The 24,743-nt window shown below is 36.3% G+C and overlaps 1 protein-coding gene across 1 annotated transcript in view; it reads right to left on the bottom strand.

Annotated features, from left to right (window-relative positions):
* Positions 1–2,370: 2,370 nt before the first annotated feature.
* The window catches only part of YEATS2 (YEATS domain containing 2), a 41,944-nt gene continuing 19,571 nt past the window's right edge, over positions 2,371–24,743 (bottom strand). Inside the window, exons 18-32 of the mRNA XM_014052140.2 lie at positions 22,983–23,144; positions 22,350–22,453; positions 21,642–21,803; positions 20,069–20,242; positions 19,409–19,607; positions 18,214–18,345; positions 17,662–17,754; positions 16,159–16,270; positions 14,936–15,009; positions 12,627–12,706; positions 11,215–11,413; positions 8,679–8,905; positions 7,755–7,829; positions 7,020–7,093; positions 2,371–4,853 (exon numbers count right to left, since the gene is read on the bottom strand). Coding sequence (XP_013907615.2) covers positions 4,745–4,853; positions 7,020–7,093; positions 7,755–7,829; positions 8,679–8,905; positions 11,215–11,413; positions 12,627–12,706; positions 14,936–15,009; positions 16,159–16,270; positions 17,662–17,754; positions 18,214–18,345; positions 19,409–19,607; positions 20,069–20,242; positions 21,642–21,803; positions 22,350–22,453; positions 22,983–23,144 — 1,976 coding nt within the window. The 3' untranslated portion in view covers positions 2,371–4,744. The remainder of the gene's footprint in view (positions 4,854–7,019; positions 7,094–7,754; positions 7,830–8,678; positions 8,906–11,214; positions 11,414–12,626; positions 12,707–14,935; positions 15,010–16,158; positions 16,271–17,661; positions 17,755–18,213; positions 18,346–19,408; positions 19,608–20,068; positions 20,243–21,641; positions 21,804–22,349; positions 22,454–22,982; positions 23,145–24,743) is intronic.

The raw sequence follows: 24,743 nt of genomic DNA, 5'->3' as shown, positions 1-24,743 counted from the left end.
GAAGCATAATGAAGTTCTGCCTCAGGGATGATAAAATCAATTTAGGTGCAAAAAGAGACATAGAAAGAAATAGGATATAAGTGAAATGAAATGAAAATATAAATAGATCAACCACTTATCGCCAAGTTTTGTGCCTTTGTCACTCATTATGAAGTCAATTTGGATAACTAGATATTCCAGGCAGATAAGATACATGCAGTTTTTATTTTATTTTGGGTTCTCTGGCTACATCCAATGACAATTTTTGAAATTTTAAAATGTAAGGAATAATACTGAAGGCAAACTCAACATATTCTTTATATGGGGATACAGGGGATACAAGTGCAAGTTGGTTCATGATAAATATTAGTAAGCATTTGGTGCTTATTTATAGCGTCTTAGTACGTTAGTATAAAATAACAGGTATCTATTACAATTTTGCTGCAAAAATATTTTAAATAACAATCAAAATGGTTGATAAAGACATTAAATGTTTTGTTAAATATGTCTTATTCTCCCCTGTACCTTAAATAGAAAACAATATTATCAAGCAATATCTGAAATTGTGTAAACAGATCAACAGATATTATTAATTTAGAAAAAAACCAACCCAAGAACATCCTGTAAATATACGTAGAGTTCTTAATGCATTAGCTTCATGCATCATCTGTTGTGATTGCATAGCTGTAAGAATCTTTTATTGTAACCACAAGTCATACGAAACACAGAATACAGAAAAAGGAAAACATTTTATTGATTAAATAGAAATAAAATTACAGCCAATATTACAAAGCCTAACCAAAATTAGAATAGTAAATGTAACAAAGCTTTATAAGACTAACCATGAAATCACTGTCTATCTAGTAGCCTAGAAGGTTCATGGAAATACAGGGATACTGTGGTATATATACAGGGTGTATCAAAACTCCATCCCCAAAGACAATTTATTATATAAGTTACATTAAATATTCAAATTGGTTGCTATTTTATTCTGAGGATTTCATTAATTATTTGATGTGTAACTTTTGGAATTTCTAAGGTAATATTTCTCTGAAACAATATTAATAAAACATTTTGTGACTGGCCAGAAAGGCCTGACTTTTGGTACATGTAGCCTGACTCCTAATCCTGTATATAAACAGTAATATTTAATCCCATGCAATATATATTTTAAGTAAAGGATTCACCCTGCCATTTTATTAAGCTAGAATGTAGTTGCTATGGCAATACTATCCTGCAGCCATCACTGTGATTTGGTGGTATGAATTGTTAACATTGACAGGGGAGATTTGCTTTTAAGGGGAAAAACACTCTTACAGTTCACTACTTACGTATAAAATGCCTGTTAAATTAAAAGAAAGGACTAAATATTTACGGTAATTTACATAGAAGACACAAAATTCATGACTGAATTATGTATGCAAACTCAATATTTAGGCTGAATAATTTTAGAGAAACACCAAACAATAAAGACTTTTCCTACCAGATTTATCATATATCCTTGCTGCCATCAGAATACTGTGGTGACTTCTGGTAGATATGGAGTTCTGGGTCCGATTCCTTCAAGGAATGTGTTCGGCATGTACCTAATATGGACTACACTTCTCCTGAGCATACATATTTGAGTATGATATACAAACTGCTTGAGCACAACAAATAATCAGCAAATTATAGAACTGCCCAGATTAAGAGGCCATAAACATAATAGTGACGAGATGGGTTACAGGTAAATGAAGTCAATAAGAAATGCTCTGGTGTAGCATTTCTTTTACTCTTCTCATGGCTCTAATGCTGAGCCATGCAAAATACCATGTAAACTTTATTAAAAGGGGTAATCATAAAGGCTCGTCCAGAGAATGCTGGCTCTGGCACTGTGTTACTAATTTTGTTAATGTTTTTGCTCTTTTTGAATTGATGATGATTATGATGGTAGTACTGTACTAGTATAGTACAACATAACCATGTCAGATCCAGTTCCCATGTTATATTTTAATTAATAGTTTTGAATATTATGGTGCAGCTTGGCTTGAGAAAATGGAAATTGCAACCAACTCTTTTCATGTAAGAATTTTGGAAGTGAAAAATAGTATGTAAATCACTCCTTCGTTTTCCTTGTTCAGTTTAAAAACTGAAACTGAAGACAAAAATCTGAATATTGTTTTTTCAGAGTATTTTTAGTTTTGTAGTATATTTTTCTATATAACTCAATTTAGGGTAAGTTGTCTACTGCAAATCCGCAATTTCTCTCAATAAAAATGGGAACAATTCTGAGATTTTAAAAGATTAGTGTAGAAACAGGAATGGCAGAGCCTGAGTTAACATACAATGAAGATAAAGATAAAAACAGCATAAACATGAAGCAGTAAATAAAACAAACCAAGTAGTCCCATCTTACTGTACTTAATAAAGAAAATTTATTGTAAAGGTATATCACACAATTATACATTATAGTACATATGATGATAAGGTTTAAGTTGGTAATCAACATGGACAAATATAGACCTCAAGTATTTGAAAGAGCTATTCTAGGAAAAAGAATGGAGGGGTTAGAATTCGACTGTTTCATTCAATGAAGTTAAAATAGTATAATACATATCAGTCTAATATAATAGTAAATCTCTCACTTTTCAATGAAGATATGCCCAAACTACAAGTCAAACCTGAAATATCACACAATTTAAAGGGTAAGATTTTATGAATACCTGCTTTACTAACTCAGAACATCAGGTTATTTTTATTATTGGAAAAGATAATCAAGCAACGAATTAGCGAACACCTAGAAGTAAACAAAGTAATAGCCAAAAGCCAACATGGGTTTGTCAAAAACAGATCAAGCCAGACTAATCTTATTGCGTTCTTTGACAAAGTGACAAAATTAGTGGACCAGAGGAATGCCATCAATATAGTTAACTTGGACTTCAGTAAGGCATTTGATAGGGTAGACCATAACCTACTACTAGATAAAGTAGAAGAATGTGGGTTAGACAGCTTCACCACCAGATGGATTCGTAACTGGCTGACCAAGCGCACTCAACATGTAGTCCTCAATGGAACTGCATCTATATGGGGGGAAGTATACAGTGGAGTACCCCAAGGCTCTTTTTTAGGCCCAGTACTCTTCAACATCTTCATCAATGATTTGTATGAGGGAATAATTGGGGAACTCATCAAATTTGCAGATGACACCAAGCTGGCAGGAATAGTCAACACTCCAGAAGACAGGCTTAAGATATAGAAAGATCTTGACAAACTTGAACATTGGGCACTATCTAACAAAATGAAATTCAATGGTGAATAGAGTAAGGTTTCACATTTAGGCAAGAAAAACGAAATGCACAGGTACAGTATAGGTGGTACCTTGCTCAATAGTAGTAACTGTGAGAGGGATCTTGGAATCCTAATGGACAACCATTTAAATATGAGCCAGCAGCGTGCAGCAGATGCCAAAAAAGCCAACATAGTTCTAGGCTACATAAACAGAGGGATAGAATCAAGATCATGTGAAGTGTTAATACCACTTTATAATGCCTTGGTAAGGCCACACTTGGAATACTGTATTCAGTTTTGGTCGCCACGATGTAGGAAAGATGTGGAGACTCTAGAAAGAGTGCAGAGAAGAGCAACAAAGATGATTAGAGGACTGGAGACTAAAACATGAAAAACGGTTGCAGGAACTGGGTATGTCTAGTTTAATGAAAAGAAGGACTAGGGGAGACATAATAGCAGTGTTCCATTGTCTCAGGGGCTGTCACAAAGAACAGGGAGTCAAACTATTCTCCAAGGTGCCTGAGGGTAGAACAAGAAGAAATGGGTGGAAACTAATCAAGGAGAGAAGCAACTTAGAACTGAGGAGAAATTTCCTGACAGAACAATTAATCAGTGGAACAGCTTGCCTCCAGAAGTTGTAAATGCTCCAGCACTGGAAGTCTTTAAGATAGCCATTTGTCTGAAATGGTATAGGATTTCCTGCCTAGGCAGGGGGCTGGACTAGAAGACCTCCAAGGTCCCTTTGAACTCTGCTATTGTATTTGTATTATATTATCACTGTTATGTAGGGTTTGTTTATTTTTAGCAAAGAAAGCTTCCTGACAATACAACTGAAAAGGAAGCCTATTAAATCCCAAAAGCTTCTCAGTGAGGATATAACAATTTGAAGTCAATTTCACTTTAATCAACTTTGAGAATTATCTCACCCTATTCCCTAAAGTTTTGTTACTTTAAGGTGATTAATTCCAGTTAAGATGATATAGGAAACTGCGATAAAAGGCTCTAACATCTCCTTGTGACATTGTCCATTTAAAGAAAAAATCTATGAACCTAGGGAAAAGCAAGACTTGTTCCTTCAACAGAATACAATAATTTAGTATTATATCTGAACTAGTCTATCATTATACTTATCCATTTAATCCCAGAGGCTTCCAATCCTTATCCATAGGTTATATTAAACTTCAAAATTATTACTGAAAACTTTATGTGATAAGTAACTTCCATGCTAAACCTGCAACTTAAATCTTTTAATTTTCGCAGCATACTTAGAGCCAGCTGCCACTAATATCTAACAGGTGAACTTAAAACTGATTTTTAAAAAAGCTTTTTCTTAAAAAAATAGTTAAAAATGCTTTATTTTTTTAAAAAAAAACTTGGTTGAAACATTGATTTGTAGCATTCAAGTTAACTTAGTCTCTACAATGTAAACAGGCATCTGGACACAAGGAATTTGGGCCATTATCTTTATTCAAGCTTTATGTAGCTTTTTCAGTCCACATCACTGTTCATCATTCAGTATTCCCATATGCTTATTTGTAAGGAAGTCCAGAAAGGGAATGTTACAGATAGCTTGGTGAATGTTCATCATTGTGATCTCTCTTGGAATCCTGCAGAGAGAAAATGCAGATGGAATGTACTCTTTGAAGCATTTATATGCTACTTGATGCAGCAACAATAACAACATTTATAAGAAGTCCAACTTTCCCCAGCCTGATGTCCTTCAGACTTGTTGGATTGTACTTCCTGTTAGACACAACAGGATAAAGCAGCAGATAGAGATTTGTGTTCCAATATTTCTGGAATATCAGGCAAATAAAGACAGCTATACATGTGCTTTAAGCGCACTATAGTTATCATAATAAACAATCGCTTCAATTGTCATTAAATAACTATTTCAGCAGCCTTACAATTATATAAGCAGTATTTTTATTTTAAAAACCCTACATAGACATAGTTATCTACATATTTGAAACAGATCCTATAGAAATATAAAAAGTTATTTTATATCATGTAAAACTATTCTGTAAATCAAACCCAGTTATATTTTACTTTGACTGATAACAGATTCTTGGAGTTTGTCTTTTCTTTTATTTGCCCTGATTCCTTACCAATTAAAAATGAAGGATGAGCCTGGGAATTTCTACACGGCAAGCAAGTATTTCAGAGTATAAGATGCACCTTTTTCCCTCAAAAAAGAGGCTGAAAATCTGGGTGCATCATATACACTGAATACAGCATTTTTTGCCTCCCAAAATCCCGCCTCCTTCACCAAAATGGCCATCATAGCTTGTAGGAGGCTTTCAGAGAGCTTCTGGGGGCTGGGGAAGGCAGAAATGAGCTCAGTTTCCCCCCTCCCCTTGCCCCCAGGAGCACTCTAAGCTCCCTAAAGGCTATCCACGCCTTTTTTGAAAAAAATGGGCCCGTTTTCATGAAAAATGGGCCATTTTTTGCTCATTTTTGCTCCTCCCAGAGCACACTACAAGCCTCCTAAGGACTATTTATGCCCTTTTTTTGAAAAACAAACAAACAAACAAAAAAAAACCGGGCCTGTTTTTGCGAAAAACAGGCCGTTTTTGGGAAGTTTGCAGAGTTCAAAAACTTTTATTTATTTATTTGTCTCTTCAAAACCTTGGTGCATCTTATATTCCAGTGCATCTTATACTTCGAAAAATACAGTATACTGAGCAACAATCCTCTTCAAACCATTTCTGAGGATGAAATCTGAAAATGTTGTTCAGCATTTCTATGTTCCCCTGCTTTTTTCCCTTTTCCCTTAACAATAAAACCATTGTTAAGAACTGCTCAGTTTCGAAAACAGCTTTTAACATAATATTGGGAGAGGGTAGGATAAAATCCCAAACACAATTGAGCCAAAAGATGGAACAACCGTGTCCTTACTCAGGAGTCTTTTGGAAATCATCTATGTTTAATAGTGCTATTCAATTTTAATATATTTTCTCTAAAGCAGGAAAATGTAGAATCTGGATTTGTGTCTCATTTGCAGTTCCCAGAACACAATTTGGCAATCAAAATGATAAAACAAGGATAGGAATATTGTAAGATATGAACTTGGGAGAGAACTTTATAAAATGGGTAAGATTGATTTATACTTCACAGAAAGTACAAATAATGGTATAAAAATGATACAGAAATGGAACAGTACAGGGTCCCCTGTTTGAGCTGGGGTTGGACTAGAAGATTCCTTCCAACTCTGTTATTCTGTTAATTGTCACTGAAGATTTAACAAATCTCAGTAGATACAAAAAAGAATAAGCAAGGGATGCCAACTAGCTTTTGTTTATTTTAGTGCTGTGGTGGCTCATTAATTAGAATGCAGTATTTCAGACTAATTCTGCCGACTGCCAGCAGTTTGATTCTCGCTGGCTCAAGGTTGACTCAGCCTTCTATCTTCTGAAGTCAGTAAAATGAAGACCCAGACTGTATTCATCCAATTTTCTCACTTCATCTCATCTCTTTATTATTTCAAGAATAGCAATAACAATAGCACTTAGCCTGCACCTTCTACTCTTTCTTTTTATTCTTCCATCTTTGAATTAGTTTTCCTTTTATACCAATAGCAATCGGACTTAAACTTATATACCGCTTCACTGTGATTGACAATCTTCTCTAAGCGGTTTAGAGGGATAGTATATTGCCCCCAATAATCTGGGTCCTCATTTTACTGACCTTGAGAGGATGGAAAGCTGAGTCAACCTTGAGCCAGTTAATATAGATATATTTAGAATGTAGATGTGAAAGTTAAACAAATATACCTGTTTCGAGGAGCTGCTTGGTAGCCAATTGCCAGTGCTTCTCTTAGAATGTCACTGACCAACTGTTCTGTAGCCTGTTGCAGAATGCATTTCAGAAATAAATAATGTAAACATGGATGAACGTTTTTAAATAACAGAGGACATATTTCAGAGTATTTTATACCTCAGAATCCTGTGTATAAACTAAAACTTATTTACTAAAGTAGCCTATGGTGCATTTCTTCAAATTGTTCTACAAATCCAAAAACGTAACATTGAGAAAACTCTGGATCCCAACAAGTAAAATGGCTTCTTCTCTGTCGATGCTTCTACTCCTACCTGCTGAAATACAATCCCATGGAGGTTTTTCTACTCCCAGTCATACTATCCTCTAGAAAAGCTCTAGAAAACTGCCTTCCCCAATACCGGGTGCAAAGGTCCAGCAATTGTCTAACTCCTAATTCTCTACTCCCAACTGGCCAATGTTAGGTTATGGAACAATTTTATATTGACAACCCCCCCCCCTTCCAATCTCTGCATTTGGTTTTTTTATTGCTACAGTATTGCTATATGCTACTTTGAGTCTTTTGATTTGACAGCTTAATACATTCAATAAACTATAAATTATTATTAAAATAAAGATACCACAAGACACTATTATCCTTGTTCTACTTGCAGCCAATACCTCTCACAGTGTAAGTTAACCTATTTAATTTGTCTATGACTACTTTAACGCTAAGAATTTAAACAGCTTACCTTTAAAATCATATCTTCTATTATAAAAGCATATATATTTTTGTGAAGTTCCACAGGTGGAAAGGAAATTCCTACCTATAAAATAAGACAATGTGTTCATAATTAACTTCACAGACATGTATCTTCCTTAGAAGTTAAAATGACTCTTAGAACTGGTGATAACAGTTACACTTAAAATTCAATAGGCATAGACTGCTATATGTTCAATGAATTGTAGTCATTGGAAAATTAGCATTTTGTTCTGAAACTTTAAAGCTGTATCCTTAATAGGTTTGCTGTACAAAATTCAGCCATTCTAAACAGAATAGAATTTGATTATAATGTGCAAAAATAACAATAGGTTTTTCTTCTGATGCCTGGGTACTGAGCTGCTTTAAAATTACACTTCCTAAATATTTCTGATAGGATTCAGAAATATTTGAAGTAGGATTCTGAATTTGTAAACTGAAGAATCACTAAATACATATAGATTTTGTGTATGTTTGTTTGTGTGTGTGTGTGCATACATGAATGTGTGCCTGCAGATAAGATGAATCATATTCAGTTCTACTTCATCTTCTGGAAAGAATCTTGCAACTTTGCACTTCAGGTGGACTAAAATTATTATAAAAAGTTAGGATGATTATGGAATTTAAAATTCAACATTTGCTGTTTTTTAGTGCAAGAGTGCTTAGCTGGGGTTTTAAGTCGGATGACTGACAGTTCTGCAGCAAGTTTGTGATTCTTATTTCCTAGAACTGAATATTTTTATTAGCAATTGTGAAAGCAATTGGGGAACAAAACTATAAAAAGGTATTCAAGATCTTCTAGCTTGTTAAAGAGAAAGGTAAGGCAACTTGCAACCATGCTAAATATTACATATATTACACTCTAAAAAATCTCAAGATAATGAAAAAATTATCTTTTAAAAATTATTTTATTTACCTGTTGAGCAGTTTCACGGACATATTCAGATGCAGACTGTGGTGCTAAGTAGAATTTGGCCTCTTCTTGTGTCTCTTCCTGTTCCTTTTTAATGTTTATTTTCAGAGGTTCAGTAATGTTAAGAATGTCTACTTCCTCATCATTGTCAGATTCTTGTTTAAGGAGCTGCTCTAGTTCTATAAGCTTTCGACAAAGCTCTTCCCCAGTGGTGTAAGATGATGAGCATTCTTTTCCATGTAAAGCAATTAGGCACAGAAGACAGGATTAGCAAATAATTTATATAAAGTGACATGCAGTTCATTGCAAATAAAACAAATTATAGTTGCTGTGACCAGAAACCTAAACTCCTAATCCTCTACTATCCATATATCTCTCAAGTTTCAATCATTATATCAAAAGAGAAACTATTAACAATGTTTAACAAAAATATTTGTAAATTCAGAATTGTTAGTTTTGGAGTTGAAGAAATGGAGCACACTCAATTCAATAAATTATGAATGTGTATCTAGTTCTGTTTAGGTAATAGTCACTAATAAGAATATTAATATGTTCCTGACAACTATGATAAGTAGTCCATACCACTGGGTTTAAAAAAATCTGTTTATCATATTCCCCTTATTTCAGGACCAAAATAACATTTATTTCATTTATTGATTCATTCACTGATTTATTCCTTGCTTCATTCACTCATTTCTCTTGAACCTCCCCAACCAGGCCCAAATAATCAGAAAACAATCCCCCACTTTATAGGAAAACTGTTAAATATAGCATTTCTATACATGGTCCTAGAAACACATACAGGTGAAACTCGAAAAAATTAGAATATCATGCAAAAGTTCATTTATTTCAGTAATGCAACTTAAAAGGTGAAACTAATATATGAGATAGACTCATTACATGCGAAGCAAGATAGTTCAAGCCGTGATTTTCATAATTGTGATGATTATGGCTTACAGCTCATGAAAACCCCAAATCTACACTCAGAAAATTAGAATATTGTGAAAAGGTGCAATATTCTAGGCTCAAAGTGTCCCACTCTAATCAGCTAATTAAGCCATAACACCTGCAAAGGGTTCCTGAGCCTTTAAATGGTCTCTCTGTCTGGTTCAGTAGGAATCACAATCATGGGAAAGGCTGCTGACCTGACAGTTGTGCAGAAAACTGTCGATACCCTCCATAAGGAGGGAAAGCCTCAAAAGGTAATTGCAAAAGACGTTGGATGTTCCCAAAGTGCTGTATCAAAGCACATTAATAGAAAGTTAAGTGGAAGAGAAAAGTGTGGAAGAAAAAAAGTGCACAAGCAGCAGGGATGACCGCTGCCTGGAAAGGATTGTCAGGGAAAAGGCCATTCAAAAGTGTTGGGACTTTCACAAGGAGTGGACTGAGGCTGGAGTCAGTGCATCAAGAGCTACCACATACAGATGGATCCTGGACATGGGCTTCAAATGTCGTATTCCTCTTGTCAAGACGCTCCTGAACAACAAACAACGTCAGAAGCGTCTTACCTGGGCTAAAGAAAAACAGACCTGGTCTGTTGCTCAGTGGTCCAAAGTCCTCTTTTCTGATGAGAGCAATTTTTGCAACTCATTTGGAAACCAAGGACCCAGAGTATGGAGGAAGAATGGAGAGGCACACACTGCAAGATGCTTGAGGTCCAGTGTGAAGTTTCCACAGTCTGTGTTGATTTGGGGAGCCATGTCATCTGCTGGTGTTGGTTCACTGTGCTTCATTAAGTCCAGGGTCAACGCAGCTGTCTACCAGGAGATTTTGGAGCACTTCATGCTTCCTTCTGCAGACAAGCTTTATGGGGATGCTGACTTCATTTTCCAACAGTACTTGGCACCTGCCCACACTGCCAAAAGCACCAAAACCTGGTTCAATGACCAGAGGATTACTGTGCTTGATTGGCCAGCAAACTCACCTGACTTGAACTCCATAGAGAATCTATGGGGCATTGCCAAGAGAAAGATGAGAGACATGAGACCAAACAATGCAGAAGAGCTGAAGGCTGCTATTGAAGCATCCTGGTCTTCCATAACACCTCAGCAGTGCCACAGGCTGATAGCTTCCATGCCACGCCTCATTGAGGCAGTAATTGCTGTAAAAGGGGCCCAAACCAAGTACTGAGTACATATGCATGCTTATACTTTTCAGAGGTCCGATATTGTTCTATGTACAATCCTTGTTTTATTGATTGCATGTAATATTCTAATCTTCTGTGATTGTGGATTTGGGGTTTTCATGAGCTGTAAGCCATAATCATCACAATTATGACAAATCACGGCTTGAACTATCTTGCTTTTCATGTAATGAGTCTTATCTCATATATTAGTTTCATCTTTTAAGTTGCAGTACTGAAATAAATGAACTTTTGCACGATATTCTAATTTTTCGAGTTTCACCTTTATTGAATTTTCCAGGCAAAACTGATGCTGGCTTCGGGAGACAAAGATGGAAACCTAATCCTATAATTTATTTTCATTCTACAAATTATGCCAAAACAAACCCTTTGAGGTTCTAAAATTAGACTCTTTACCTGGCTCATTGTCTATTTGTGTCAGGACATCCTCTATGGAATCCTCATTCCTAAAAGCTTCTGGATCAGGTGGTGTATAGCCATGGAAGCGACACCAGTGTACAACCTGCTTTGTTTTCAGAGGCACAATGTTGTGAAATTTAGGATACTTTTCTATCATTTCTTGAAGGATTTTACGTATTGTCAAGGCTCTTTGCCACTGGAGATGAAAAAAGGAAGAAGAAAAAGAAGAATTAAATAGAATAAAATATGTATATCTTTCACTAGTCAGTTGGATACAAGTGCTTTGCTACGAAATTATGTAATCAGGCTTGATAAATTGATAAAGCGTGAGCATTAATGAGTAGTTATGATCGGCCTCTCCTCTCCCCTTCTCTCCCTCAGGCTTGCCACACAGAGGCCTCTCCTATCTTACCCCTTTCTCTCTCTCAATCTAACACCTTAGCATCAGAGAGTGTTAATAATGATATAAGAAATATTAATGATCTGACGGTCATTTCAAAAACTCGTTTCTTAACAATCACCTAGAAACCAAGAGGAACATATGTGCCAAATTTCAGGTTTGTAGGCTTTATGGTTCTGGAGATTTCATGATGAGTGGTATTTCGCTTTTATATATATATAGATTATAGTTACATTATATCAATGGATCTTTATGCATTATAAGAGCTAAGTAAAAAACTGTAGATAACTGTTATCTCCCAGATGGTGACCAGGTGATCCTCTACTGCTTAATTGTTGCTGGTCAGCAACAATGGGACCTGTGTGTGTGTGTGTGTGTGTATGTCTGTGTGCACATGTGAAATTGTTCCAAACAGATGACTTCTGTTAATAGATGATTTCACAGTTCTAGCCATTCTATATTTTGTCTTTGTGGCTCTAAAATAGGGCACATCTAATGAACAAGAACAAAAATAACATCAAATAAACAGTTATACGTTTATGCTTCTAAAAGCTCAGGAATTGAAAACTTTTAGGGCAAATACAATTTTGTTTTCAGTTTGTTACATCAGAGGACAGTACAATCTATTCTGGAATGCTTTCTCATTTTTCATCATGGTGGTCACAATAAAAGGGTCATTTTGTCAAGCAGAAAAGAGACATTAAAAGCAGAGTAAAAAACTCTTGGAAGTATGACAACATCAAGACAACATTGGGGAAAAGTTGCTATTTTGTCACACAACAGATCTGGATTATATAATGTTAAGACAGGACATGGAACTTTAAGTTCAGTTACATTTTATTTAGCCAAATATTAGTAAACCTCTGCAAAAATGGCTATGTATTAAATGCAAGATATTTAAAAAATAATAATTTCTAGGTTTTAAAAATCACCAGATTTCTGAAGGACAGCTTTCAGTCATACATTTCCCTGAGGCTGAAATTCAGCTTACAGAATACATTAAAATTACCTCAGCAGCTCTTCTTTTTCCAATATTCCAGGTATAATATTGTTCCACAGAACTGGCACAGAAAAGATTGGCATCCTCAGCTAAAAAAACAAAAAAGGAACACCAAAAGCTTTAGATTTTTAATAACCATGGAAATTAATGTATTATATGGCAAGCTATTTCTGAATATCTTCTCAGAACATAGTTTAAATCAAAATATGCTACTTATTACTAAAATCAGGAAATCCCTTATGGAAAAAACTAAAAAGCCTTTTACTCTGATTTAAAAGAGATACTAAATTAGAAAGAACATTAAAGAGATATTACCATAGCTATTTGAACAACAGGTAAATACAAGGGTGGTATTTGTGACATAAGACAATCTTCTAGCCTTTTGGAACTACTCAAAAAGATGGAAGGCTCTGAACATAAAAAACATCTGAGAAACAAATTACTAGCAATGATTTGGAGAAGGGAAAAGCAGGAGCCTGAATGAACCCCAGTATGAAAACTAAGCACATGCATTGATTTGTTTATTTCAGGAATATCAAGTCTCAGTATGTAAAGTGCCAATTGCTATTAAACCACTTATTTTATGTATTTTCATGTGGATGAAAATAAAGCCAGCCATAGCTGAATAACTCAGCAGCTATTACCAAGGTGGCGCAGTGGTTAAAAGCAGCACTGCAGGCTACTGCTAGATCAGCAGGTCAGCGGTTCAAATCTCACCGGCTCAGGGTTGACTCAGCCTTCCATCCTTCCGAGGTGGGTAAAATGAGGACCCAGATTGTTGGGGGCAATATGCTGACTCTCTGTAAACCGCTTAGAGAGGCCTGAAAGGCCTATGAAGCGGTATATAAGTCTACTGCTATTGCTATTGCTATTGCTCATTGTTAAGATTCAGTTCATCTAGGCAACACTGCAAAAATCAGGAGTTGGATTTGGCCTAGGAGTGTGATTCAACTCTCCGATAATGTATTTTTTTTTACAGATAATATATGATTATGTAGTGCTTCAAAAAGGTGCTTGGAACACAATGCTGCAAATGTCTGTAATCTTTAATCTGTAATCTCTTTGAAGCTACATTATTTATTGAGCTGACCGGGCAGCTACAAAGGACAGCTATCTATTCCCAAGGAAAAAGAAATTATTGCATCAAACAGATATGGTTGAGTGCTACTGCATATTCCAAACCACCTTCTCAAACCACTTACAAAGCACTGCATAGCCCACTAGATTACAGAAAACTACTGTCCTTTTAGGTGTCCTGTATGTCAAAAAGCAGATCAAAGTGGGAGAGGAATCTCTTTTAAATCCTTTGAGTTAGAGGGACTGGTCTCATGGATCAGATTAAACCTGAGTGTTCAATAGCAACAGCATTTAGGCTTATACTGTGCCCCATAGTGCTTTACAACACTTTCTGGGTGCCTTACAATGTAGAAGCATTATTTGCATATAGTCCTCAACAATCTGGGTCCTCTTTTTACGGACCTCAGAAGGATGAAAGCTGAGTCAACCTTGAGCCCCATCCGGATCAAACTCCAGGCTGGGGGTAGAGTTTGCCTGCCATACTGCACTGGAAGTTTTGATTTCAGAAATACTAGTTTCCCATTCCCATTCCTCATAAAGAGGAGAGTTAAAAATACTAGACTGTCTCTGGTATCTTTCAGAATATCAGCAAAAATGGGAACACTTTCTGAATGCTTGTTATCCTTCAGAATAAAAAAGAATACACAATACAAGCTTTGTAAGTGGAACAAGAAAATGGAAACTAGTGTTCTGATGGTTGAAATGGAAATCAGTCAGCATTATTGTAATTCATTGCTCCCATGTACACTAGGCAGAATATGACATTTAGCCAAACATTTAAAAAATGGATAAGAAAAGATATGGAACTCAAGCTAGGAGGAATAATCTTGACATAAAAAAATAAATATATAAAAACAGAAAATTGTAAGAGATTTCCCCATGGTTAACATGTGGTCAAAGCCACATAATATTTTAAGCATTTTAAAGTTTGATGTATTTATAATTATCAAAGTTAATGTTTTACACACTTAGTAAAGTTTGTTGAGTAAGTTCTGAGTAATCCTATGATTACAATCCTTATAGCTTCTTACGCCACCCCCTTGGAGTGCATAAAGTTCTTGTTGCCCCCTTAGCATCTAACACCCCTCTTGATAATGCAAACACCTTTCATTAGGGGGCAGTTTCCCCCATTTTGAGAAATACTGCTCTATAGCAAATGCAGGCAGATGGACCAATGGCCATACTTAGTATGAATTGAGCATATTGCACCAAAAATGACTGTTAAACAATGTTTTCATTACTTCTCTCAGCAATTAATGGAACATTCTTCACAATTGCTGTCAAAAGTTGTGGGAGGTTGTCTAAATATTCTTCCCTGTAAAAAATAAAGAGGTGGCATTTAATATAGAATTTATTTATTATAGCATAGTACAGGGCTTTTTACACAACTTCTACTGTACAAAGAACATGTATGTACAGATTAAGATTTAAGATTAAGATTTAGTTTATTTGTACGCAGCCCTTCTCCGGGAGGGACTCAAGGCGGCGAACAACTCAAAAGGGGAAAAGGAGATACAAACACAATACACGTAATTAAAATACACAAGAGTCATAAAACCATACAAGTCGAGAGGGGAGGGGAACTCATCAACCCCAGGCCTGCCGGCACAGCCAGGTTTTGACAGCTTTCCGGAAGGCCTGGAGAGAGGTGAGGGTCTGAATCTCCGCGGGGAGTTCATTCCAAAGGGCTGGAGCTGCTACAGAGAAGGCCCTCCCCCGGGTGGTAGCCAGATGGCATTGGCTGTAATACAGATACAGTAATACAGATACTGCTTTATTACTGCCTATAGAGCACACATCTCTGTGTACATGCAGAGAGAGATTTTTGGACAAACATTTTCAAACCTTTCTCAGCTTTTACATTTTTGGAAGTCTGAATTTTACATTTTTTTCCAAGGGGAGGGCAGTGTTAAGCTTACACAAACTTGTTATGAAATCAAGAAAAAAGTTGTATTATAAGCTTCTACTAAGCTTTTTTAAAATAGGAAATTATTCTGTTGTAACTTGGATGGCAATAAAGGATGGAGTCTGTGAGGATCATAATAGAAATTTGTCGCCTCAGCTCCATAGCTGGATATAGCTATAGCTTGATATGGCTCTTAAAACTTTGAGACAAAGATAAATCTGAACAAATAAGATAACTAGCTTTTATGGATCCAGTGCTGCATCTAAAATACAGTATATCCACTGCAACTGATGTGCAAACTGATCAGTGTAATTTTAATGTGCATAGGTGAAGTATTTCGTACCAAGGCCTTAATATACTGTGCTCTATCCAATACCTACTATAAAAACTGCTTGGATTGAATACAATTAAAATAATTTTCTTGAAGAAATTTCATTTCAACATTAATAGGCGTGAACTCTCAACAAATTCAAGTGGCTCATAAAAATATAACCCATATTTTTTACAACAGCCATTGCTCCTTGTTGTAAGTTAGTTTAACTTCACAAACATAATTACCCAATGGAATAATTTCCAAGTTCTGAACTTTCCTCTGTTTTTATTGTTGCCTGAGCATCCTGAGAGACTGGAACACTGCAGCTCTGCCCTGTTGCATCAGGCTCCAGCTTCACTTTAAAAGACAATAGAATATTAAAAAAAACATTTGTTAGGCAAATGAAAGACAATAATGGTCTTCTGCTTCAGACAATTAGGAAAAAAAAACTACAGGTAGTCCTTAAATTACAATAGTTCATTTAGTGACTGTTGGAAGTTACGACATTAAAAAAGTGATTTATGGCAGTTTTCACACTTATGACTGTTGCAGCATCTCCATGGTCAAGTGATCAAAATTCAGATGCTTGGCAATTGGTTCATATTTATGACAACTGCCGTGTCCATGGTCAAGTGATCACCTTTTGTTATCTTCTGACAAACGAAGTTAATGGGAAATCCAGATTCACTTAAAAGCCACAGTACTACGTTAACAACTGCAGTAATTCACTTAACAACTGTGGCATGAGAAGTCATAGAATGGGGCAACATTCATTTAACAACTATCTTGTTTAGCAACAGAAATTTTGGGCTCAACTGTGATTGTAAGTTGAGAACTGTTAGTAATTTTTCTGAAGGAGGAAAGCAGAGATTTTAAAGTGGAATCCTGGCACCACAATAATTATTTATTGACTTATTTATCAATCAATCAGTCAAATTTTGGAACCACCTATCTCCCTCACAGAGTAGTAACTGTAAGTGTAGATGGATGGCAGGAAAAAATACAATGTAAAAGGTCTACATTTCAAAACCTATTTTGGGGGGATTGCTGCTTTTTGTGTAGTAAAACCACCTTAGTATTATCTTTGGTCTCCAAGTGAAAGTACCATTATACTTTTAGAGATGCCCAAAAAGATTTCTTGATGTCAATACCTTCATCGAGCTGAATGTTTTATCACCTGAATCCTGCTTCACTTGCATAATCATACTGTGGAACAGCTGATGGCTCATAAAATGCTTTTTTTAAATAAAAGGCCGTTTCCACTAAGTGCAAAGGTGCAAGTGAAGCAACTTTCTTAGCTTAGATAACCCTGGCTATCTGAGCAAGTAGCTATGCAGTCATGTTGGGTTCGTTGGTGGTGTCAATGAAAATATATGCAGAGGTATATGCAAACACAACCAGAGAAAACCTCTGAGGCAGCCACATCAAACCCTTTCATGCTTTCATGTTTCAAGAAGTGGGACTCTGCTGATATCTCAAAGGAGCTTTTTTTTCCCTTCAAAAGGCTACTGGACTGTTTTTTCTTTGAAAAAACCTTTGAGACAACTATGATCTGGATGACTGAGAATCTCCACAAGCATTTATACTCTTCTGATACCAATGCACTTTGCAAAGTACCCCTTCTGAATGCTTTGCACAATTCCACTGACTAATTTCCCCCCAAAAAACTATTATAAATTACTTATATATGTCATGAATAGTGGCTAATCATATTTCCAAGGTTTCATTATGACAATGGACAATTCTACCTTTGGTAACAGTCGCTTCAGGAGTGCTTGGGACAACTACACTAGTTGTAGGTGCAACAGCCGTTGCTTTACTGGAAGAAACCGACTGTATCACTGAAAGAGAAAGGGAATATTGATAATTTGACAAATATGCTTCACTTTTTTCATTTTTGTTGCTAAATTACTTCAATAATTTTAGCAGAAAATGATGGAAATTTTAACAATGGCTTTTTGCAACAGCTCTATAAATGTTATCTGAATTTTTTTAAAAAATCTGTTCTTTTTTTCTTATTTTACCTGGATCTCACAAACCATGTTCTCACTATTATGCATAACTTGGTAATAATGATAACACTGGACATTAAAATTGTAAATGTTTATTAGTTATCAATGTCAATAGGATATGATATGCATGGCATCAAATGTTGTGCTCCAGACAACATTAAAGTCTGCTCGCCACTAGAGCCAAAGGTTTCCAATTCTTGCAGTGCCATAGAGCCAGAAAGCTTAGGAGAGAGAAGCCTGCAATATTGAAGAAGAGATTTAGGCAATGTCTTGTCAACTACATCCTACCTTTGTTCACAGGCATCAGTATAGTTTGGACTCCTCCAGAAGCATTGCTGACACCAAGTTGTTTGAGTTGGCTGGGTACTGTCAAAACAGTTTGTTGTGGGCTGTTCTGATTGGAGTGGATCTTTAGCAACCCTACATTAGAAATGTATTAAAATGAATTGTTTCTTCTTTTCACATGGAACAAATAATATAAAAAGGAAGCTCTCCTATCTATGTATCAGTATGGAGAACTAGGTCTAGTGCTAGATCTATTCCCTGCTACCAAGACCAACTGGAACTGGCCCTAGTGGAGAATTATAATATCATACCTTCCACCCCCAACTCCCAAAATATGTCCAAAACTGGTATTAAGGGATACTGAGAACCACCATGGATGCCTTATGTCAATATATATGGATGCCCATTTCGCATAAGGTAAGATCTGATTATTTGACGAGATTGAGGTTTTGCTTCTCATCCAAGAAGCTAAAGAAGCTGAAACATCTTCAAGGAAACACCAAGTCCAGTTGCCTTTTGAAAGAGTATCTTTTGGACAACCATGGCCTGGGTGTCTTAGAATATCCATAGACATTTGGCTCAATAGATTTAACTGTTTCCTAACTAGACCTTGTACTGCTTAGACTCCAAGAGTTTCTCAGAAAACCAATGGGCTTTCCAGGATCCAAATTCAAGAGGAAGTTAATCTTAGTGTTTCAGTAATTGCAGAATCTGGTGGAACTGCATGAGCTGATATTTGGGGAACAATAGCACTTAGCACTTAGACTTATATACCACTTCATAGTGCTTTTACAGCCCTCTCTAAGCAGTTTACAGAGACAGCATATTGCCCCCAACAATCTGGGTCCTCATTTTACCCACTTTGGAAGGATGAAAGGCTGAGTCAATCTTGAGCCGGTGAGATTTGATCTGCTGAATTGCAGCTAGCAGTCAGCTGAAGTAGCCTGCAGTACTGCACTCTAACCACTGTGCCACCTCATTTCTGTATGTCCAATTAACAAAATGTTATATGTAGTATTCAACTAGGGACCAATCTTGTTCCAGAATTGATGCTTATACTTCTACAATATTTTTTGAATCAATTAATCCAAGTAAAGCTTGCACCATATATATTTCATATCATACACCAGTGGGTTTTGTGTTTAGTTTGGATAAAAGCATCCCATTGACTAATTTCAATCTTTTAGTTCCAGATTACCTGATACTGCAGTTTTTGTGGATGTTGGTGCTGGGGTTGTGACCCAAGAAGCAATGCTTACAACTGTGGAGGAACTTGTTTTATTAGGTGCAACTGATGCTGCTTGCCCATGATTGGCAACAACCTGCTGTTGCTGCCCAGATGCCTTCACAATGGGGCCCGTAGTTGAAGGGGAGCTAGAGCTTGCACTGTTTGCTTGCTGTGTTTAAAAAAAAAACATGGACAGTAGAAAACACTTTTTTCAGTTTAATGATCCAATAAAGAAAATAAAAGAAAAAAAATATTCTAAACAAATTATGATTTAATAATTCCTAAGCTATGCATATACAATATTTTTAGTTGAGAGTTAGAAAATCGTGGGGGTCCAGTTCTATTGTACATAACATTTACAGTATTTTCCTAATGCATTGTCAGTTTAAAGATTTCATACACTTCTCTACTTTTTACTAATAGCACCCCTGCATTTCCACCATAAACATTGTATGAGGGCAAGTACTGCAAAGGTCTCTTGTAAATGCTAACATTTTTTTCACAAGGATGGAGCCTTAACACTTAAGTAACTTTCATTTCCAAGGAGTAAGAAGTTGATTCTTCCCCAGCAAAATAACTCTGTAATGCATTTGAAGACTGACATGCAAATCAACCAATACTGTACTTCACCTGAGGAACACCATTGGACGCAAGTGTCACAGCTGAAGTTGTTGCTGCAGTAATCACCCCGCCTGATACTCTCAGCACAGTGGTGCCGGGTTTTGAGAGCTGTGATGATGCCGGTAATGATTTCAGTGTATTGTCTGATATTTTCATGAGTGAAGCTTGCCCGCTGGAAGCTGCCTTTACATTTGTAAATGAGTTAAAATAGAAACAATATTTTTATAAAGCATATAGTACAACTAGTAGGAAAACAGAAAAGATACAAACATTCATGATGTTTTAGACAAAACCTTAGTATATATGTAGGTGTTCAATTTTGCTACATCTTCTAGATTATAAAGATATTGTCAGAAATAGCTTGTGAAGAATAAGTAAAAATTGTTATGGAGGGTTAAAAGTGCTGGTTTGTATCTCAGGATACTTTTTTTGAATGCCACATGATATTGAAACGGGGATAAAAGAAACATTCGAGGGTTGTGTTAAAATTGGATCCTTTCCTTTTAGTCAAAGTAGAAATCACGTAACAAATGTATATTATGAAATGAAATACAGAATTGGAAGATTAAGAATAACATCCAAGAGTTGGAAAGGACATTAGTCGTCAATTCCCTGCACTGTGCTGGATCTATGAACCTTTCTGATAATGATCCTCCATTCTGGGTTTGAAGATTTCTAGTGAAGAATTACCTCTTCACTTTTCAGTGTGTTCATATAACTAGGAGGTTTCTCCTAAAATCTAAATGGAACATGTTTCTTTACATTTTTAACCCATTTGTTCTGGTCCTGCAGTCTCAGTAGAGAAGAAATGTACTTCCTTTTTATGTGACTGCTCTTTAGGTATTTGAAGTAATAAGGTTTCTTAGCCCAGCTTCTCCCAACTTGGGGCTCTTTAAATGTGTTGGACTATAATTCCCAAAAGTTCTAGTCACCACTCAAGTTGGGAAAAGCTGAGCTAATCTTTTGCCCATCTGTCCTTCGATTACAAATTTCCTTCCTCATATTCTTCTTCCATTAAGGGGCAATTTGTAAGGAACATTTTTTACTATTGAAAAACTGCATGAGAGGAAAAAGCTCAGCACGTCTTTCTCCCTCTCTATTGTCCATTGTTCACCATTGGCCTGTCTTAGTTCTTTTTCAAGCATTTTCATTTGAAAATAGAAATAGGAGAATTCAACCCAAATACACTGCATAACAATCTCATGGAAAACATAAATATTTTATGGATATATGGAGGTTTTTAATAGTTGGTAACAACAAAAATAAAACAAACAAAAGCAAAAAAACTTTTCAGAGTTTTTCATTCTGTTTCTTAAGACCTACCTGTCTTGCCCAACCAAATAATGTATTAAAATTAACTGTTCAGGCATATAGATTAGTATTTACACATTATTGACAATGCACATGTATCATTCAGACATTTATTTTATTAACCAGGCTTCTAAAAGATACATTAATATATTACCATAAAATGCAAAAGTGACTTGCTACAGAATGCAAAACAGTTGCACTTTTCATTAAGTCCTTTGGGAGTATCTAGATTCTAGAACAACCAGCATCTGAAATGAAGCACCACAGTTACCTGTGCAAATAAGGTGGCAGTTTTGTGTCCAGTTATAACTTTCAGAGCTTGCTGTCCTTGGGAAGATGATGTTCCTGCATTTGTATTACCTTGGAGAACAGTCCCTGATGTCACCTGTTTTGCTGTAGTCTGGTGAGGTGGCTGGCCAACTAAAAAAGTGCCCTGCACCAAAAAAATAATATCTGCAGTGAAGACATGTAAGTAATAGCCATTGTCCCTTAAATTCTGAAACCCTAAACTGTTTTTCTTTTTTAATTCCACTTAGAATTAGTCAGGGTCCTTATCACAATACCTACTTTTAAATAGGGTCTATCAGATTCTATTTTTTAAAACTTTAAAAAACATGCCAGTTAACATATCAAAAAGAAACAGCTTCAAATACAAATGATATCTACCACATATTAAACATTGTACAAAAGAGCACTGTGGCACCTTACTGTGATTTATGGCTTCCATGGTAACTGATGGGCTCCTTGCATCCCTTCTTTAAAATATTCAGATTCTTTCAATTTTAAATGGAAAGCCAGCATGCTATCAGCCCCCTAATCTCAACTTCATTTCCATGAATGCTTCTGTGCTGTAAACTATAGTTCAGCACATCAGAAGAATATTGATCCACTTGTAGTTGTCTAACGTTTATGCTAACAATCTCTCTCTCTCTCTCTCTCTCCCTCTCTCTCTCTGTATATATTTGTATTGTGGACTAACCTGTGGGGTTTGTTTGAGAATATAGGATGTGTAGGTGAGATGCTGAGACACACCACTGGTTGCACCCTGCGTTCCGCTACTTCCTGAAGAACTTAACTGCTGATCTGGAACATCCAACAAGACAGCCAGTTATAAATAGGGCAAAACCAAATCCTATTTATTTTAGCTCTACCCTCAGGTTACTTGCTAGGTACCAAAATGTAACTACTCTCCAGAAACTCAATCCCAAATTCAGTAATTAGCTAATAGCAGAAGCTATGCAGACTCAACATGGATTGCTATAAAATTTCATTGACACAAAAAGGAAGTTTATACATCGATTCCTCCCTACAATTCATAGCAATCTGGTCTACATTTATGTAACATTTATATCTGACCTAAGAATGGTTGATTCCCACCTTGCTAGCAGATGCCCTTCCTTTCATAAAGCATTTTTAATATATCTGTGTTTCAGAGAAAGCACTCTGTCTAAAAAAACCTGGATAGTTCTTTAATATCCATTTGCACTGTGATGTTATATAACCTGCTAATGAAACATTTGCAAGAAAACCACCAAGCTCAGAGAGCACCAAGGACCCACCCATTGCTTGTCACCACATTTAATATGCTACTTTTGTTTTGTGTAATACTAACTGGCATTATTTGTGGCTCGCAAAATAGCTCCTTGAGGTATAAGTAGCAGTTTTCCTTTCCCAGATGGGTTCTTGCTATTTGTAGTAAGGTACAATTTTGTGCCAGGAGGTAGGTTTGCCAAATTGGCTAAATTAGTGGCTGGTAATTGCAATGTTGCCATAACTAGAAGAAAAAGAAAAAAAATTATCAAGATTTTCCGAGACCACCCTCTTGCAACAAAACATTAAGTCCCAAAGCAGTATTACTCTAAAAACATTGCAACTTCTTTCATCTTAGCTTCAGTTATGTAATATTTATGTTTGGGATCTTTTACTTTTTTATTATTGGGTTTTATTCTATTTTGTATTTATTTGACTGAAAATTACAGTATTTTTCAGAGTACAAGATGCACTTTTTTCCTCTCAAAAAAGAGACTGAAAATCTGGGTGCGTCTTATACACTGAATACAGCATTTTTTTGCCTCCCCAAACCCTGCCCCTTCACCAAAATGACTGATTAGAGTGCTCCTGGGGGCTTTTTGCCTCCCCCCCACCCCCAGGAGCACTCTATAAGCTTTCTAATGGCTCTGCGTGCCCTTTTTTTTGGACAAAAACAGTCCAGTTTTCACAAAAAATGGGGTTTTTTTGCTCGTTTTTGCCCCCCCCCTCCCAGGAGCACTCCACAAGCCTCCTAATGGCTATTCATGCCCCCCTTTTTTAAAAAAATGGGCCTGTTTTTGCAAAAAAATGGGCCATTTTGGGGAGGTCTGCAGAGTGCAAAAACCTTGGAGAGAATTCAGTCCCTAACTAGCTGCAGAAAAATAAGAATCTAGCTGCTATCATTCAATACAGCGCATACAGAGGAAAGGCTTTAAGATGGGTTGTAGATAATAAGGGAAGGATGTATTTCATGGAATTTCCTTGTGCAAACAGAAAACAAGGTAAAGTGGAATGAAAATGAGCAGAACTTCTGAAGACGAAGGAAGTTACAAAAAGAAAGACTACATGATATTTATACAAGAAAGTGCAATATGTTTGTACTGGATGGAAAAGAGACCAACAATTGAACAGTTTACTGTATTACAACATTATATGGTAAAACAAAACAAATCAACATCTGGATACACTGTCAGCTAACAGCTTTTCAGTATCAGCAGAACACACATCACTGGAGAAATGGATTTCCTTATCTGTTCTACTTGCCAGGAGACTCTGCCCTGAAATTTGTTTGGGAGTTGATAAATTTTTTGGAGAGGATTTACTGTACATGAATAAGTGCAAAGAACATGAATGCAAGTCAGCTTATAAACTTTTAAATATAGCCCAATGCTTTTATTTATTGGGTTTTCAACAGTAATCTATAGCATCGTAGAACTACATAGTAACAATTCTATCCAAGGTGGCACAGTGGTTAAATGCAGCACTGCCGGCTACTTCAGCTGACTGCAGTTCTGCAGTTCGGCTGTTCAAATCTCACCGGTTCAGGGTTGACTCAGCCTTCCATCCTTCCGTGGTGGGTAAAATGAGGACCCGGATTGTTGTTGGGGGCAATATGCTGACTCTGTAAACCGCTTAGAGAGGGCTGAAAGCCCTATGAAGCGGTATATAAGTCTAACTGCTACTGCTATTTGATGCATCCTACCCAGACCAGGTTTTCCAACCTAGTGTCCCCTAGTGGTGTTGAAACTATAGGCAACTCTGGAAGTTAGTATTCAATATATCTTAAAAAAAAACAAAAAACACTAAATCGGACATGGGGTGCAATTTTATGATGCAAAGCTCA

This window comes from Thamnophis sirtalis, unplaced genomic scaffold, assembly GCF_051295495.1.
Source record: "Thamnophis sirtalis isolate CommonGarterSnake01/CBP01778 unplaced genomic scaffold, rThaSir2_p1.2 scaffold_11, whole genome shotgun sequence".
NCBI classification, from domain to species: domain Eukaryota; kingdom Metazoa; phylum Chordata; class Lepidosauria; order Squamata; family Natricidae; genus Thamnophis; species Thamnophis sirtalis.
The sequence above is the reverse complement of the archived record's forward strand: the minus strand, read 5'-3'. Positions and strand labels throughout refer to the sequence as shown.